General features: G+C 33.1%; 1 protein-coding gene across 1 annotated transcript; it reads right to left on the bottom strand.

Annotated features, from left to right (window-relative positions):
• Nucleotides 1-6,589: 6,589 nt before the first annotated feature.
• On the bottom strand, nt 6,590-10,921 carry LOC132181746 (wax ester synthase/diacylglycerol acyltransferase 4-like). Its single transcript, XM_059594984.1, has 5 exons — nt 10,739-10,921; nt 9,851-10,423; nt 8,189-8,539; nt 7,626-7,763; nt 6,590-6,751 (listed from the first exon to the last, which is right to left on the bottom strand). Exons 1-5 carry the CDS (start codon nt 10,919-10,921, stop codon nt 6,590-6,592), a joined length of 1,407 nt encoding a protein of 468 aa, XP_059450967.1.
• Nucleotides 10,922-19,912: the final 8,991 nt, after the last annotated feature.

Here is a 19,912-nt window from a genome sequence, read left to right as displayed (position 1 = left end):
CTTAAAAATGCAGTTAAACAAATTGTGTCGACGGGTCCCACGAGCCATCGACACAGTATATTGTTAATACCATATGGACCATATGGAATGGAGTTTTACTTCAATTATTTGATGTGATTTGCCAAACAGGCTGCCTACGATTTGATGGGTATTCGGACAAAATAGTTCAACAGCTAATAACAACCCCCAACTTGAAAGCCTAGAGTAGTTTAAAACAATTTTACATTTTCATACATTTCCAAAAGTTAAGACAATATTTCTACCACACATGACAATATCCCACCTTAGATTATCAAAATGTGACATTTTCACAACATTGAACATTGACTAATATAAATTTATAAGGTCTCCTTAAATTTTGATATTAAGAAATAATGGTAGATACTATATTTTTATTTTGACAATATTGACTGTCAACTAAAAATGGCTTTATCATTGTTAAATAAAACAATAAGAAACCACAGCAATTGCCAGGATACAAAGGCAAAAGCCAACCCTACCTACAAACTGCAAATAGAAGGAAAAGCCCAACCAACAAACAACTGCTAGAATGCAAAGACAGAAGCCAAAACAAATACAAACTTTTCAACAAAAACTAATCAGCATTAACTCAAGTTGTCTCATTCCCAAGGTTACGTAAGTTTATATTTCAACATGAAGTGACACTGGGCCTCCAATTTCTACTTTGGCATGTGCAATTAATGGTGGGCAAGGAACCAAGGAACACCATATCTCCTGACCGATTGAGATGCCCAACATTTTATTCATATAGGACTTATATATTTCGATAAGTACTTAGACCGTCTAAAATTTATTTGTAAAGATGAGTGTTATATACATTCTTTCTCAATAATTTAGGCAATAAATTGTTGAAGATCATAATTCCCGATGTAGAGTGTCTCTTTTGAAGGCTACACGCGTGGATGTATATGTCACCATAGAGTGACTTTTCCTAGGTGTCAAATTTCTAATGCGTGTGGCATTTGCTATTACTAGCGGACAAGAATCAGCAACCTCTTTGTCTGTTAAAGTACTATTAATTAAATGATTAAATTTATTCTTTCATATCAGTTTAAAATTTTGGAATAAGTTGTAATTTAACACTTCTTTACATGAAACATATATATATATATAGACGGGGTTCTTCAACCATGAATTTTGAGCTTTTTTGTAAGTGTTTAATTAAATATCCTAGAATAGTAATAGACTAATAGTTTAATAAGGAGATCATTTATCTTCAATTGTTATTCATTAGTTAACTGTTTTGTTTTGTATTTTTATCTTTTAATTGAACTATTATTTTTAGGGCATTGAATTAATAAAGATGGTAAATAAAAATTAATCTCAAATCTTGTATTTGTAAAATGACTAAGTTACCTCAAAATCTTAAAAGTAGAAATTCCCTTAAGAGTTAAAACCTAACCAATCTATTATGCTAGGTGTTGAAAAATTATTCACCTAACACTTTGGCTGGAGCCTTGAGGTTGGAAGTTGGTAGGCCTATTCTTGGCCTTTATATGATTCTTTATGGTCGCGGGTTCATGCATCCATCTATAGTGCCTTTTTCTTGCAAAACGAATAGCTAAGAGACCGAAGAAAAACGTAGAGGGATGACTTTTCCTCACATTTTTTTCACTATAATGTGTAACTTATGATTCATTTGTTTTGACATAAAATATTTTTCATCAAAATATATTTTCAACCAAATTTTTTAAAAAAATATTTTTCAGCGCCTAACTAGTACTTAAAATAAGCAACATCAAAAAATAGTGAGTGATATCTAATGTTACACCCCCAAATCTGCCCTTGACCAGTTTGGTAGGGTTATTGGCAATTACCCCAATATAACTAACTGGTAGCTGACTAGGGAATCACCCCTCTAAGCATAATTAGAGTGAATGCATAGGAAGATGAAATAAATCTAAGAAATCTAATAACCATAAAGGAAGCATATGTTATCCTCGAAATATAGACATGGAGCAACTAATAGAAATACAAGTAATCTGATCAAACCTAATAACAACATGAAGATCTCTGTCTTAAATAAATCCGTAGTGGCAACCTCTCCACTCTCCTCTTCCTAGAAAGAGGTTTTCTACAAGATGTAATAACCGCATAAATCTAAAGGCTGAGAGCACTCTAGCAGCAGATGCCCCATATGTCATTTCCTTCCTTATGATTAGGAAAAATTTCAAAAAACTCACAAAAACCTACTTACTTCAAATTCCTTACATTTAACCAACCCTCAAGGGTTGTTACAGTGTTTCCCAATGTATAGGAAACCAAAAGTGATTTCCTATACTTACATTATTTTAATATAAACCTTTCTCTTTCATCTCTCATCTTTCATCTTTTTGTCTTTAATTGGGAATTGTGTTGGGATTTTGTGAAAAAAAAAAAAAAAAATGAGGGCAGGTAGGGAACTTGTATTTTGTAAAGAAATAATATTTTAATAATATAGAGAAAGATAAGAGAAGCTATTGTGAAATATATTTTCATAGTGAAGCAAAAAGTAGTTTTGTGCCCTAAACTTAGGGAAAATCAAAGGGAAGCTGCTGCTAGTGCCCTTAGTAAGTAAAGTTCACAATTGGGTTTGACATGAGCCAATTATTAATGAGCAGAAAGAAACGTGCAGTTTGACAAATGTTTGAAAGAGGTGTTGTATCCGTTAATACACCATAAAAATATTGTTTTGTTGAAATCAGTAGTGTACTTCCAATGGCAATTGCCTAAGTGTTTTAATAAAGAAAACTAATGCATTATTAGGTCCTACCTATCACGTATAGTCTACCCGAGATAATACTGATTCTTAGCAGGGTTTGTAATATCTTGATAAATCACTATTTCTTTTAAAATGGTAAAGGTTTCTTAACTGGTTAATAATTCCTTAAAACGAACTTTAAAACACGTGGCCTAAACCTTCTTTGATTAACACAAGCCCTTAAAGCCTTTTAGCAAGGAAAAATCCAAAGTACCCTCACTGGGCGAGCGCTCGCCCAAGGAACCACACGAGTGCTTGCATGAACAATGCAATACCCGTTGTGCATTACCCAATTGTACCTCTGAGCATTTTTTACCTTTTGTGAATAGTACACGAGTGCTCGCTGCAACAGTCTGCGAGCACTTGTTAACCAATTTTTAGACTCCTGCACAGTACCCAAATCGCACACCTGAAAAGTATTTTTAACCCGTTGTGAACAGTACACGAGCGCTCGACACCATAGTCCACGAGTGCTCGCACCTTTTCAGGATTTTCCATGCAGCGCTCTTATCTTTTTTCCCTATATAAACCCACCCCTCATATGACCCTTAAACCTCATTTTAGCCACTGTTGCTCTAGATAAACCCTGCTTGGTTTGTTTTTGAGAGTTTGTAAGGTTTGTGAGTGTTCTTGGAGAAGGAAGAGGTGTGGATCTCTAGCTATCTTCTAAGGTAACTTCTTAACCCTTTCTTCATGATTTTCTATTGTTGATTACTCTTCTAGTGCTACAAGTTTTAAAGATGTCAAGACAAGTTCTTTGTACCCATTTCTTGTAAAAGCAAAAAATGATTTCGAAATATTTTCAATCCACCCTTGGATGTGCCTATTTCTTAACAAAACCAAGAATGCTTTCGAAAGGCTTTGAAACACCTTTTGATTCTTTGTGTTTTGGCATATGTGTTTATTTTAAGCATAGGAAAGAAGATGCCAACCCACAGCCTTAGATAGAAGCCTAAAACCATTTTTGGGGATTTCTGGCCAAACCTTAGCCCCTCGTCGAATGCTCGCCCTAGGGAACAAGCGCTCGACTAGAGAATGCATTACACGCCCCTAAGTCCAAAAAATGTGTACAAAGGTTTTAGCCTTCATTTTCGTTAGATGGGACCTCGTAGAGTTCTCTTGTACTGCTTATAACGATGAGTCGTGTTTCGTTATAGTAAGGATTCGTTATGTCGGAGGACTCAAGCGAACATACGAGGGAAGTATACATTTACTAACGCTTTCCTTAAAAACATAGGATATGTTAGCTTACTCACCACGCATATAATATGAGCATGTCTACTTTTTGTAATAACTTGGTAACTGATTTAATAACTGACTCATAAGATGCATTGTATGACATGGTACACCGGTACATGCGGTATAATGGCAATGGGCTTACTATATAGACTTGATTCGACAGTCAAATGTTGTGTATTGTTATATAGGCCTCTAATGGTTGTTTCGTGACCAGCGCAGCCTTAAAGGCCGGTCACTCGAGGACGTACATCATTAGTAGTGTGGGTCACCCAAGATCGAACTCGGTCAAGCTGCTAGTGTTATGGATGGTAGCGTTGAGGCACCGACATTGTATTACTGGCCCATCGGGACAGCACCAACCCCGCTAAGAATAGGTAGTATCTTGGGTAGACCATATATGATAGTTATGACCTATAAAGCATTAGTTCTCTGCATTAAAATGCTCAAGTTATTGCCGCCGGGAGTACACTACCATTTATCAAACCAAACAATATTTTCAAGATGTATTAACGGAGACAACACCTCCTTTCAATGTTTATCAAAACTGCACGTTTATTTATGCTTAATAATAATGAGCTCATGTCATAACCAATTGTGAAGTTTACTTACTAAGTCGTTAGACTTACGTGATTATTACTCTTATAGGAAGCTTTTTCCTAGAACTGAAAAGTGGTATGGTTGCCACTATAGACTTTATTTTAAGATCTTCATGTTGTTATTAGGGTTGCCTTATATTATTAGTTGCTCTATGTTTTCAATTGAGGATTATACTTGCACCTATAATGATTTATAGATTTCTCAGATTTATTTCACCTTCCTATGCATTAACTCTGATAATGCTTAGAGGGGCAGTTCCCCATTTAGCCACCAGTTGGTTAAATTGGGGTAGTTGCCAGTAACCCTGCCAGGTTGGCCAAGGCCAGTTTTGGGGGAGTTACAAGGTTGGTGCTATCCAGAGGGACCTGTAATAAAATGTCGGTGCCTTAACCATTGTACGCTATCTTCCATTTACTAGCAGCCCGACCGAGTCCAACATTGGGTGGCCCACGCTTCTAATAATGTCCGTCCTGCAGTGATCCGACACTTAAGGTTGCGCCAGTCACGAAATAACCATTAGATCCAAGGCCTATATATTACATCCACATGCATTTGACCATAGAATCAAATTTATATAGTAAGCCCATATCCATTATACCGCACGTACCAGTGTACCATGTCATACGATGTATCTTGTCAACCAATTATTAAGACAATTACCTAGCTATACAAAAGTAGGTATGCTCATATCATAGGCATGCTTAGTTAGCTGACATATCGCACGTTCTTAAGGAAAACAGTCGTAAGTGTTTACTTACCTCGTACGCTTGATTGAGTCCTCTGACATCACAAATCCCTACTATAATGAAATATAACACATTGTTCTATGCAGTACTAGAGAACTCTTCGAGTGACACAATAGATTCTCTCTAACAAAATGGGCCATTAAAACCCTAAGCTCGCATATTCGGGCGAGAGGAAGCATAATATAAATGCTAAATGTTTGGGCAAGAGGTTACCTTAGAAGATGGCAAAACACACCAAGATCCCTTCCAAATCACTCTTCACTCAAGGATTAGGGTTTTTCTGGTGTTGGGAGAGATTGAGGGACAAAGATGAGAATTTATATAGGGGCTTAGGGCGTGCCTTCTTCTGAAAAGTGGATAATGGGTTAAAATTACTTTTCAGAGTGTCAGCGAACATTCAGATACTATTTACACAGTGGATCAAATGGTTGAGGCGTACATTTATGTATTACCCACTGGCCCAAAGACTAGTCAACGAACGCTCGGGGTGGTCCCCCCTTGCAAACGCTCACACAAAAGTTAAGGGCTAACACTCGGATGCACCCTTAGCAAACATTCGGGCAAAGAGTTAGGTTTTGGTATTGTTTTTGGAAAATCGCAAGGGATTTGGGGCCACTTACAAGGGGTTTCGGTTATCGGGCTATAAAACCTTTGAAGAATATGTTTTTTGAAAGTGCTTTGAGAAAATTATTAACCTTTGAAAGTTGGTGGTTTTTCGGGGCATTACATCTAACAATGATAGTCTAGTAAACTTTGATAGTACTCTAACAAATAACAATGATCCGGCGATTGTTCGGCATGGTTTACATGTGTTTAAACAGCAATAATCTTTGCACTCACTCAGGAATCAGAAGAATAGCTTATACTAAGCCTAAAGTTGTCTCATTCCAAGAGTTCATAAATCTATATTTGAGCATGAAGTGACCGTAGGCCTCGAATTTCTACATTTTAAGGTCCTATTAGTGGTGGGGAAGTACACGAAGTGGCCTGATCTCCTTGGAAGAGTTCCCCGTTATCAAAAAAAAAAAAAAAAAAAAACTAGTAGAACAACAACAATATTTTTGTAAGTAGTTGCTGGTCACTCTTCCCAATTCGTAAGATTATTGGAAGTGTTCATAATACATGCCAAATAACAATTCAAGAGACAAACACTTAGGTTTGTCATGATAATTATTAAAACCAAACTAAGATGTGCATATATATATATATATATATATATATATATATATAAAGGGTGGCCTTCAAATTAAAACTTTTTGTGTGTAGGAACCTCATCTGCGGCTTTGAGCATCATCTGAAAGGCATTTTCCACGCATGACTTGAACTTTAGGGGATCTAAGAGTCCTTTTTCAATCCCAGCAGTAACCCTCAGATTTCCCATGTAACTTACTATTGTTATAGTAAGATTCTGCAAACCCATAATTGAAAAAGAGAAGGAAAAAAAAAACAAAAACTTGTTACAATGGGCCATAAATCATTATGAATCTAATTAAAAGCAATGAGTCCTACAAGTAGTCATCAAAAATGGCAACACAAAAAAGGGGAGCCGAATGGTGAATGGTAATTTTATATGGGATATGGCATGTTAATAGTTATCTATTTCACTTAAGAGTTTGAGTCTGTAACCCTACAGTGCAAAGTCCAATTGTCATAAGAGTCTAGATGCCAATAAGGTGCTTACACCAACTAGGAGGTATCTCCAAAGAATTTTACAGAGTTTATCTCCAATTCTATGTCATTGTAATATTTCCATATAAATGAGGGAATGATTAATAAAATAAAGTAAAATTAATCTCAAACCTAGTGTTTGTAAAATGTTTTTTTTCTCTCAAAATCTAAAAGGTTTAAGTTCCTTTAGAATTTAAGATTTAGGTTCTCTTAGAACCTAACAATTTATCCCGTTACGTGTTTAGCTCAGGCACTGTAAAAAAATTTACAGAAGAGTAGTATTTTCGACCAATAGTTCAGATTTAATTTTATTTTCTCTCTTTTACATGAAAAACTTAAAATTCAAACTAAACCGTTTAAAAATTATAGGAGATATGCTAAACTAAAGCCATATTAATGACTAATGAGAAAAGTACAAATTAAATCAAATACCCTCTTTATTTGATAATAATTCAACTAAGTGACTTTTAAATAAAAATTTGCCACAAATTATTCATCCCTATCTATGAGAAGGTGGTCACACATTAATTAATGTTGATTTTTTTTCATATCAGAAGTAACAAATTATCACAAAATAAAAGGACTAACTGCGGTTTATGAGTATTATATATTACTTGAGCTAAACCAGGTGTCATAAAATAAAAGCCTTTAAGCGGATGATTAGCCATAGTCACTTGTTCCATTGGCCCAATCATGTTTGAGATCGTCATACTGGATTTCCTCAATGTCCCATGGACATATCTAGCAGCTGCCTGCAGTACCCAACATTCCCAAATTATGAGAAATTTATGATATGGCAATTCAAATATAAAAATCATTCCAATTTTCACCTTTTCTATTTATTTAGGAGACAAAAATTTGATTATGTACTATAATGTTGCTTAGCAATTTTTTTGAAGAACCTGTTTTCGAAATTTCACATTGCTTTAACATATCACAACTTGCCTAAAATTAATAAACCCAGCTATTTGCTCTACAATTTTTGAAAATTTTTTTTTTTTTTTTTCTGAGATTACAAACAAGGAATGGGGGAAGGGTTGTGCAACAATAAGCTCCGATACAACCTACTATGTGCATATAAACAAAAACATATTGTGTGTGATACATGGGTGTTAAAAGTTGCATAATTTTATAGACACAAAAATATTGTTGAAGACGAATAAGATCACACATGTACCTCTGGGCCTTTAAGTTTCTTCACAATGTCCAAAAGCCTATCAGTGAAATAAACACCTAATGAGGTTCTCCTCTTCTTGATTATCTTTTGTGCTTCCAACACATACTCAAGTGGGTTTGAGGATTTAGGATCATTAAACTTTGGTATTGGTACATGTAAGAAGGCAATTCGGTTCCCCCATGGTGCCTCTGAGTCTCCCACCATCTCCTTGATTGATTTATAGTTCCTAACTTTCCTAGTGTTGAGGAACACCAATGCTGTAGAATTTGAATTGCTTGATTTATGGCTTATCTCTTGCATGCATAACCGGGTGCCATAGAAGATTATCCCAACAATTATATCATTCACCGTCTGCACTTTGGAAAATAAAATTCAAATGAAACAATTTATTAATAAAAGTTAATTATGAACTATTGTTATGTCTATTGCACATTAGCCAGCAGACAAGTGTTAGATGCACAAACTATAAATTCGAATCTTGAGACTAGGACCTTTTCCAACTTGCCCAACCTCATGATTTTCTTTTTGTGACTTTAATATGGTTTCCTAATTTTGATTGAATTAATTAGTGTATTTTTATTTAATAATTGTGAATTATCATTCACAATGGATGAGTGAAATGGTATTTTTATTTAAAATGGCTAATCAGATTTGTAAAAACCCCTCCATTGGATTAGTTAAAAAAAAATGCTACATGTAACAGCACTTTTCAAGAGAGACATTTTATTTTTTATTGTTTCTCTCACGTGTTTTCTTTTTTTCCCATAACTTTTCCCACTTTACAAGGGATCATTATGAGAATATTCTTTCACAATTTTTAATTAAAGTATATTTCATAAATATGATTGACATTACTATGAGAATATGGTTTTCATACTTAACTTTAGGAAATACGACATTTGAAAAATATAATTATTATAAAATACAACGGTTTCAAAAATATTATAGTTACAAAAATGATTATTTGAAAAATAATAATCGTTGAAAATTATTGTGTTAAATGAATTACCATTGAAAAAATAAAGAATGAAATACGAATTTTAAAAAAGAAATAAAGATATAATTAATAAAGAGTAAAAAATATATATATTTAAATGATACAGATAAAAATATAGCTAATCGGATGTAGGAGACCTTTAAAAATTCATTAACTAAACTAAATAAACAAAAAAAATATACAGATAAAGTAACTTTTGAAGAGTCATTTTGCATAAAAAATTGGCAACTTCATTGTGAATACTCTAAGATAAGCAAATGGTTCTAATTATCATAGCCTTCGAGAAATGTATAAGTTAGAAGTTACTAAAAGTACATAATTAATCATGAGATTTGCTTTCTTTTGCTTACTAATCCTAAAATAAAAAAAAAATAATAAAAAAAAAAAGCAATTCTCTCTCCCTTGTCTGCCATTCACAGTCTGCTACATCAATTTTAAAATTTTTCTGGGTTCATTTGTTTGACTCCCTAGCAGTACTCCCCTTTAAATTAATATTCTAACACTCTATTCATGCATGAGCTTAGACTCGATCGCCTAACATGTGAAAAATTTAAATGAAACGGGAGTGTATGACGGAAGCAACGTTTGGAAACTATATCCGATAAAACTATTTATGATAATTATGAAAGTCAAATCATTAATTAGCAATAGTTTGATATTCTCACCACTCCAAGCTTGGTCTTAATGTGTTTGATACGATCAAGAGAGAATGTCATGCTTGATAACGTGAGTGGCAAAAACCCGGCTCCTTCATCCCCAGACCTTATCGGCGTTAGATCATCTTCAACCAAAGTGCTCTTCAAAAAGCTCCATCCAAAATCTGATGCAGTGTTCAAGGCCAAGGAAAAGAGTTGAGTCACTCTCGCCCAAGCACTTTTGTTGCCACTTTGTGCTTCTGTGCTCCGGCGTGAAGGCAATGTGAGCGGAAGTGAAGGATTGTCAGCCCTTTGCACAGAAGAAAGAAGTGCACTCATGACTGAGTAGCCATCGCCAAGCGCATGGTGGACCTTGATTATGAGAGTGGCAGCTGCATTGCTTGTTGGATGGTTAAATATATGAACTTCCCACATCGGTTTATTTTGTGGGAACTTCTCCATTCCAATATTTGAAATGCAGTCGTCAAGATGTTCATCGTATGCTGTGGGTGACAAGCCAGTTGGGATAATAGGGACGTTAACATGATCTTCAAGCTTCACTTCAACCATTTTCCATTTTTTCTCACCCTTTTCATTTGTAACCTGCATACAGAATCCTCACTACTTAGAAAAGTTGTCATAACTAGCTAAAATATTTTTTTAAAAAAAATAGGACATAAATTTCTTTAACATAGTCTCTAAACTATATAAATTTTCTACAAATTAGATTGTATGGGACACAGGCCTCTGAATATTTCTATCATTTTTTAATAACATGTGCTTCTCACATACTAAAGCAACAAATGACACTTTTAAAGACTGGGTTTGGAGAATTCATACAACTCAGTTTCTAAGAAATTTTACATGGTAAAAAATAATGATTGAGATGAAGATAGTAATAACAGAGAGTGAGGGCACCATGATTGAGGAGAAGCGTGGATGGATGGGGAGGAAAACATTCTCGAGCCATGACATGGCATGGACGAGGTTGATGGGTATCTCATATTCAAAAACACCAATAATAGATACATATAGTTCAGAGCTGTTGAAGTAGTGTCCATAGGGACTCACTGGCTCCAATCCTTCCCTGAAGTTCTCCATAATGGTTTGTGTTTTCAAAGCTTCAATTACAAAAATAGGTAAACTTCTAAGTTGTGGGAGTCCAAGTGAAGAGACCCTCACCTATTTAAAGCCAAGAATTAATTTCCACCCACCACATTAAATGCAGATTGAATGTAATATAGCAGCCAATGTGATAAACGTTGTGAATACAAGTCATGAGCCTGAATACCATATATCAAGTAGGGTTTCACTTCAATTATTTGATGTAATGTGTCAAGCACGTTGTTTATGGTTTTTTGGTACAAAAATATATTCCCACAAAAATGTCTCACCTTGAAATTTTTGTCTCCCAACCAGCCGTTGGACATGGAACGGGATCTTCTTTAGTTCAAATGAACTGGATAATATCTAATTAGTTATACTTCAAAACCTAATAACAATCTCCAACTAATTGTATGCCTGACAAGTTTAAAACAGAGGAAAAATATTTAAAAAAAAAAACTCCATCAATGGATTCGGTATTATAAGGAATATAATAAAAAAATTCAGAAGCTAATAACAATCCCCAACTTTTGATGGCCTACAAGCCACCCCTAGCCAATGAGGTGGTCACCCCCGAGCATCTCATATGTGGCCAACGAGCCACTCAAAGGTGGTTTACTATTTTAGTTTTTTATTTTATCAATTTTTTATTTAGTTTTTAAAGCATAAAAGTATTATAGAAATCCAATAAAAATGTGGCATTTTTTATAAGCTTTGGTACGTAATTTGATATATTACTTTAGCACACTTTAAACTTCATGGGGCTATTTCAAAAACAACGGTTAGTTCATGCGGCTTTTTAAGATTTTTCCTTTTAAAACAACTATACGCTTTCATAAATTAAAAATGAATATATATTTTAGTCCCTTGAATTACTACTACATTTTCATTTATATAAACTTTAAAAAGTGGTATCGGGGCCCCTTGAATTACCACCGTATGTTGAATTATACATTTTTACATCTTTTTACCCAAAAACCCTTGAAGTTATTAAAAAAAAAAAAAAAAAAACTAAGGGAGCTAATATTCAAAAGGTCACCCTTTTTTTGATATTTTAATTTTTCTCCCTTTTTGTTTAATTTTTTAATAATTTTAGATTTTTTAAATGCTAATTTTTTAATAACTTCAAGGGCATTTTGGGAAAAAATGAAAAAATGTTTAATTTGACACGTGGTGATAGTTGAGGGGGGGCTCAATATCATTTTTTAAAGTTTGAAAGCATAAACAAAAATGTGGTCATAATTTAAGAGTTTAAAATATATTTTTCCCTTAAAAAAAGGTTAAAACAATATTTGTACCACATGATAATATCCCACCTTAGATTATAAAATTGCGACATTTTCACTACATTGACCAATATAAATTTGTAAGGTCTCCTTAAATTTTGATATTAAAAAATAATGGTAAATATTATATTTTTATTCGACAATATTGATGTAATACTGTCAACTAACAATAGGCTTAATAATTTTTAATAACTTTATATATATATATATATATATATATCTCAATGTTGTTCTACGCAATAGCAAGAAAATTCAAAATGGAAAAATGGCACCATAAAACTGAATAGGAAATAATTTTTCTCAGATTCAAAAACACCAATAATAGATACACATAGTTCACAGCTGTTGAAGTAGTGTCAATAGGGACTCACTGGCTCTAATCCTTCCCTTAAGTTCTCCATGATGGTTTGTGTTTTTAATGCTTCAATTACCAAAAAGGCAAACTTCTAAGTTGTGGGAGTCCAGGATGGATTGAGATCCTTAGCAATCGAGGAAAAATTGCCCACTAATTTTTTTATTTGAAATCCTGACAATCCATTTTCATCTAACAGTCACTATTCCGCCATGTGTTCCACTTAATATAAAATAATAAAATATTACTATTTTTTAAAAAATAAATATAAAATTAAATAATAAAAAATAAAAATAATTATTAAAAAATATGGGGTGGCCGGCCAACCCATTTTAGCGGTTATTCCCTTTAGCCATGGTTTCAAGCCACCCCTAACCGACTTGGGTGGCTGAACCACCCTTGGGGTCGGCTGGTGGCCAAAGCCACTCCCCATGGCCCTGTGGGGAGCCATCATCCCCAATCGACCTTGGCAGGAAACAACCACCAATGGTTCAAGGTGGCCACCGGGTTGGTGGTGGCTCATGGCCCCATGGTTCGGGCTACCAATTTTATGGTTTCAGCCTAGGGGGTGGCCGAACCACCCCCTGGGGCCATGGGGTGACTTTGCTGAACTGGGGTGGCTTTTTAATAACTATTTTTATTTTTTATTATTTGATTTTATATTTACCTTTTAAGAAATAATAATATTTTATTATTTTATATTGAGTGGGACACGTGGCAAAATGGTGGCTGTTGGATGAAAATAGATGTCAGGATTTCAAAAAAAATTGGTGGGCAATTTTCCCATTATTGCCGGGGATCTCAATCCATCCAGGTTAGGAGATCCTTACACATTTAAAGCAATGAATTTGCACCTACCCACAATAAATGCAGACTCAATCTGATATAGCCGTCTTAAAAGAGAAATACCACGGTTTCTTCTGGTTTTTTCATGTATTCTCTTCATTCTACGTGAATATTATTTTTTAAAATAAAATGAGGGACCAATGTGAGTATTTTTTTTTTTTTCTATTTTTTTAGAAAACAACATCCACATAGAATAATGAGAATACATAGAAAAACTGTAGCATTCCTCTATATGAAATGGTGTCCCACCTCATTAAATGCCAATGTGATAAAGGTTCTTGCTTCAAAGAAAATAAATAAATGTGATAAACATTGTGAATACCATATCAAGTAGGGTCTCACCATTGTGATTCGACCATCTACAAGTCACGTGCTTCAATACCATATATCAAGTGGGTCTAACCATTAATGTCAACTTGCCTAACCAAATTTTCATATAGTTTTATGTTGTAAATACCATATGGAATAGATTTTCCCTTCAATTATTTGATGTATTGCGCCAACCAAGTTGTTTATGATTTTATGGTACAAAAATGTATTCCCACAAAAAATTAGATTAAAAAACTAATAACATAACCTCCTACTTCGATTTCTTGGTAGTTTAAAATAATTATACATTTTCACGCATTTAAAAATTTAAAACGACATTTAAAAAATCTTTACATTCGGGTAGCCATAATGCTTAATGATTTGACTAATTGCTACCATTTAGCATTGTAACTCAACAATACATAAGTTAAATTAATGAACAAAATAGTATAATCTTTTTTCATTGGGAATAGTAAAAATAGATTTTAAAAAATAAATATTTTAAATAGAATAGTTAAAGTGAATACCTAAAACATTAAGTCGATTGTAGGTAACTTTAAAAGGTAAATAGTTAAAATTAATTTTTTTTTTTAAAAAAAAAAAAAAAAAAAAAAAATTGTATTCTTCAACTATATTATAAATTAAATATTTGCTTAGTGGAATATGAATGCACTAAATAGTAAATGAGAGTTGCTTCTATGAGGTTGTAGCACAAATCCATCATTTTGTGCAATTAAATGAGAGATTGAGACATAAGCTTAGTACAACTTAAGACAAAATAATACTTAACACACCATATCACATCCATAAATGTGATGTGAGATTTTTTAATTTTTAGTAAAATTTGATGTAATCTGGTGTACTTATCTTCTTTTCTTAAATTGTACCACGTTGAAGTGTCAATTTCTCATTGAATAGAAAGAAAAAAAAGAGTTTATACCACAACCACACATAGAAGGTAATCTCATAGTTAAATATCATATCAAATCATGCCTCACCTTGTGAAGTACCAAGCACGCCGTTTATGATTTGACAGTTTGCAAGACAGTTGGATGAACGTTGTTAAATATCATATCAAGTAGTGTCTTACCTTGAATAAAAGCAATAAATAAATAAAAAAGGGTAGTGTCTCATCTTATTAAGGGTGTGTTTGGCAAATGGGATGGCCTAAACACTGTAGTTGATGTAGATTGATGTGAAAAAAAAGTAAGAATGTTTGGTATAAAAAAAATGAAAAAGTGGTACGGAAAAGTGAAAAAGTTTTGTTTTGTAGTGATTTTTTTATTTGAATAATAATAAAAAAGTGAATGATTTGATATTAAAAGTGAAAAAGTTAGAATGTTTTGATGTTGATTTTTTTGGGAAATAGTAATGAACAGTGTTTGAGCCAACCCCATCCCCATTACCAAACAAAGCCTAAGTGTCAAATGCCCTTTAAATGATTTCATATTTGTTGACCAACGTGCACGTTGTTCAATCTCTTAAAGAAAAAATTGAGTTAAAAGGAATTTTAAAATATAAATTAAATGATTATATTAATTTTTTTTTTTTATCAATTTAAATTTTTAAGAAAATTGATGATTTAATATGGTATCAAAAGTTAGATGCTCTAAGAACCCACTCATGAAAAATGAGTTTAAGCTCACATGTAAGGGAAAGTGTTAGAATATAAATTAAATAATTAAATTTATATTTTTCTATGCTTAAGCTTTTAAAAAAATGATAATTTAAAACAAAAGAAGTCGTCTGATTAGACAATCCAAGACGTGTTCAAATAGCCAAACTCCATTATGACTCTATTTCAATTGGCCACCCAATCACTTGAAATTCAAACCATGAATTATAAGGCACGTTACACAATTATATTTTTAAAAAAAATTCAATAAATTAACCATTAGATTTGTGAACTCATGTGGACTCCACACAAATTCAGTGACAAATTTCTCATTCTCATAAATTAAAGAGAACACCGGCCCCACGAACAGTCAACACTGTATGTTTTACTTCAATTATTTGATGTGATTTACCAAGCACGCTGCTTTTTACACATATCCCCCCCAACTTCGAAGCCAAGAGTAGTTTAAAACAATTTTACATTTTCATACATTTCAAAAAAGTTAAAACAATATTTGTACCACACATGACAATATCCCACCTTAGATTATCAAAATGCTACATTTTCACAACATTGACCAACATAAATTTGTAAGGTCTCCTTAAATTTTGATATTAAAAACTAATGGTAGATACATATTATATTTTTATCTGATAATATAGATATGACATTGTCAACTAACAATTGACATAATCATTGTTAAATAAAAAATTAAAAGATCTCATTTTTTTTTCTACGTAATACCAAGAAATTCAAAATGGGAGAAATCACACTCTAAAGCTAAATAGGAGAGAATGATTCTTAGCCCAGACTCACATTAGCCAAGGAACGGGACATGAATGAATTCTTAAGCACCATGAGATCATATTTTAGTCTGCAATTGCCTAGGAGGTACCTTTGTGAGTTCCGTTCAAGATCCATTTTCTCCTATTCAACTCTATAGTGTCCTTTCTTCCATTTCCAATACTCTTAGAATTGCCTAAAATAATAATAATAATAATAATAATAATAGTTAGTTAAGAGTGGCACATCACCAATTTTTAAATAAAATATAATATCTAACATTACTCTAAAACTAAATTAATTAAGAAAAAATATAAATTAATCTCTATTGTTTACCTTATTTACGTACAATTAGCTGCATATAGTATCAAAATTAACTTAAAAGTCCCTCAAATTTGACAAAAAAATAATTTACTCCTCACACTCAAATTCTGCCTATTAAATTAACATATTTTGATTGTATGACATGTAAGAACCAATAAAAAATGCAACTTTTCACATGAAGATTTAACAGCTCCGAACATGTGCCGACCAAAATACCCACGTGAACAAACCCATTCCAATAAAAACTAAGCAAGTGCTAGAATACAAAGATAGAAGCCAAAATCTTTTCGACGAAAACTAGTCAGCAGCCAGTCAAGTTGTCTCATTTCCAAGGTTACGTAAGTTTATATTTCAACGTGAAGTGACATTGGGCCTCCAATTTCTAGTTTGGCATATGCTATTAATGGTAGCCGAGGAACAAAGGGACACCATATCTCCTGACGGATTGAGATGTCCCACATTATTTTCAAATAGGACTTATCTATTTCGATAAGTACTTGGACCTCCTCAAATTTATTTGTAAAGATGTGTGCTATATACATTCTTACGCAATAATTTAGGCAATGAATTGTTGAAAATCCTAATCCCTGATGTGGAGTGTCTCATTTGAAGGCTACACATGTGGATGTATATGTCACCATACACTTTTCTAGAGTCTCAAATTTCTAATGTGTGTGCCATTTGCTATTACTAGCAGACAAGAACCAGCAGCTTATTTGTATGTTAAAATATTGATTAAATGATTAAATTTATTTACATTAGTTTAAATTTTTGTGATAAGTTGTGATTTAACACTCCTTTACACTAAACGTGTATATAAATATAGGTGGGGTATGTCAAACATAAATTTTGATTTCTTTTTGTAAGTGTTTAATTAAATATCTGAGAATAGTAATCGTTTCATAAGGACATCATTATCTTCATTAATTGTTATTCATTAGTTAACTGTTTTATTTTGTATTTTTATCTTTTAATAGTACTATTATCTTAAGGGCGTTCAATTAAAAAAGATGGTAAACAAAAATTAATTTCAAACCTTGTATTCGTAAAATGTCTAAGTTACCTCAAAATCTTTCAAGTCTAAATTTCTTTAAAAGTTAAAACCTAACCAATCTATTATATTAGGTGTTGAAAAATTATTCACCTAACACTTTGGCTGGAGCCCCGAGGTTGGAGGTTGGTAGGCCTATTATTGGCCTTTATATGCTTCTGTATGGTGGCGGCTTCATGCATCCAACTAGAGTGCATTTTCTTGCAAACCACGTAGCTAAGAAAAGACAAAAGAAAAAGAAGAGGGACGACTTTTCCTCACTGTTTTTTTTATTTTTTTATTTTATTTTTTTTTTATTTTATATATATATATATATATTCATTTGTTTTGACATAAAATATTTTTTATCAAAATATATTTTCAACTAAATTTTTTTAAAAATATTTTACAGCGCCCAATTAGTACTTAAAATGATTGGCATCATAAAATAGTCAACGATATCTAATGTAACACCCCAAATTTGGTCTTAACCAGTCTGGTAGCGTAATTGGCAACTACCTCAATATAACTAACTGGTAGTTGACTGAGGAATCGCCCCTCTAAGCATAGTCAGAGTGAATGCATAAAAATGTGAAATAAATCTAAGAAATCTAATAACCATAAAGGAAGCATACATTATCCTCGAAATATATACATGGAGTAACTAATAGAGTTTAAAGGCGAGTTTAAACCTCTTTAAAAACATTCTTGCTCTTTTTAAGGAAATCGGTACAAAAACTCACCAATGCATCTTTAAAACTTGTAATATATACAAAATAGGAAGCATAATATAAATCCTAAATGTTTGGGCAAGGGGCTACCTTAGAAGATGGCAAAACACACCAAGAGCCCTTATAAATCACTCCTCACACTAGGCTTAGGGTTTTTCTGGTGTTGGGAGAGATTGAGGGACGAAGATGAGAGTTTATATAAGGGCTTGGGGCTTGCCTTCTTCTCAAAAGTGGATAATGGGTTAAAATTACTTTTTTCACAGTGCCAACAAACGTTCGGGGTACTATTTACATAGTACCCAATAGCGGATCAAAGGATTAAAGCGTATGTTTGGGTATTACCCAATAGCCCAAAGACTAGTCAACAAATGCTCGGGGTGGTCCCCCTAGCAAATGCTCGCATTAAGGTTAAGGTGAATGCTTGGGTGGTCCCCAAGCCAATGTTGAGTAGAGAGTTGAGTTTAGGTTTTTTTTTTTTTTTTTTTTTTTTGGGGGGGGAAAATCTCATGGGATTTGGGACCACTTACAAGGGGTTTAGGTTATTGGGCTATAACACATTTGAAGAATATGTTTTATGAAAGTGCTTTGAGAAAATTATTAACCTTTAAAAGTTGGTGGCTTTAGGGGGTATTACATCTAACGACGATGGTCTAGCAAACTTTGATAGTAGTCTAACAATGATCCGGTGATTATTTGGCATGGTTTACATGTGTTTAAACGGCACTAATATTTGCACTCACTCGGGAATCGGAACAATAGCTTATACTAAACCTAAAGCTGTCTCATTCCAAGGGTTCATAAATCTATATTTGAGCATGAAGTGACCGTGGTGTTGGGATTATGGCCTGAATCCCAATTATTTTATATATGTGTTGACATTCAAATGTTTGTAATGAATATATATGTTATATTCTCTAATTAAAATGATTTGAGCGTATAGCATATAAAATGTATTTTACATACTTATTACCAAGTTCATCACATTTGTTATACATGTGAAAGGTCCTAGGATTATATTGAATATGACTACGGGTGTGAGTAACATAATTATCACACAAGGTCATGGTCCATAATCCTTGTATACTTAAATGTATACAGTTCGCAGTCAGTAAATGGAACTGAAAATTCCATTTTGAGTAAGACTGTTACACAACGAATCTTGATGATCTACTTTGATCAAGTGAAGCGGTGACGTCGGGATTGATGTGTAGTGTGCTAAGATCCTAAGGTACTGGACAGACGGAGCAGTTGTCTTTTCATAAAGATACTATATATTAAAGAAAGACAATAAAACTCCTTAAAGACTATTTAGACTTTGATTCTAAATCTTGAGAAGTTTGTGAACTCAGATGTAAAGTGTTGATTACTTACATTTATCTAAGCGTGAGACCTATCATTGGTCAATAGTGCTCAATACTTTGGGTAATCACATCTAATATTATGGGAACACCAATTTCAAGAGGGAATCAAAATGCTTTATTGGTAAACAAAGTGACAATCAAAATATATGGGAACACGGGGGCATTTTGGTTGGCATACCAAAATATATACATGTGTTTTTCACATGTATGAGAATAACCTAAAATAAGTGACTCAAGGATAAAGAGCTAGAGAATTAAATGACAATATCCTTAGCCTTAATTCAGTTACAGAATATTTCATGCAGGAATCATAAGTTAAAGTCAAAGGGATTAATTGTTTAATAAAAAATA

This window comes from Corylus avellana, chromosome ca5 (assembly GCF_901000735.1).
Source record: "Corylus avellana chromosome ca5, CavTom2PMs-1.0".
Classification (NCBI taxonomy): domain Eukaryota; kingdom Viridiplantae; phylum Streptophyta; class Magnoliopsida; order Fagales; family Betulaceae; genus Corylus; species Corylus avellana.
Note: the sequence above shows the minus strand (reverse complement) of the source record. Positions and strands in the feature narration are given on the sequence as shown.

Excerpts from the sequence above, each read along its gene's own strand:
- LOC132181746 (XM_059594984.1), bottom strand. The coding sequence starts at position 10,921 with ATGGAGAACTTCAGGGAAGGATTGGAGCCAGTGAGTCCCTATGGACAC. Across the intron at positions 8,540-9,850 it reads TTAAGACCAAGCTTGGAGTG|ACGGTGAATGATATAATTGT; the intron begins GTGAGAATATCA and ends TCCAAAGTGCAG. Across the intron at positions 6,752-7,625 it reads TGACACCTGGTTTAGCTCAA|AATCTTACTATAACAATAGT; the intron begins GTAATATATAAT and ends ATGGGTTTGCAG.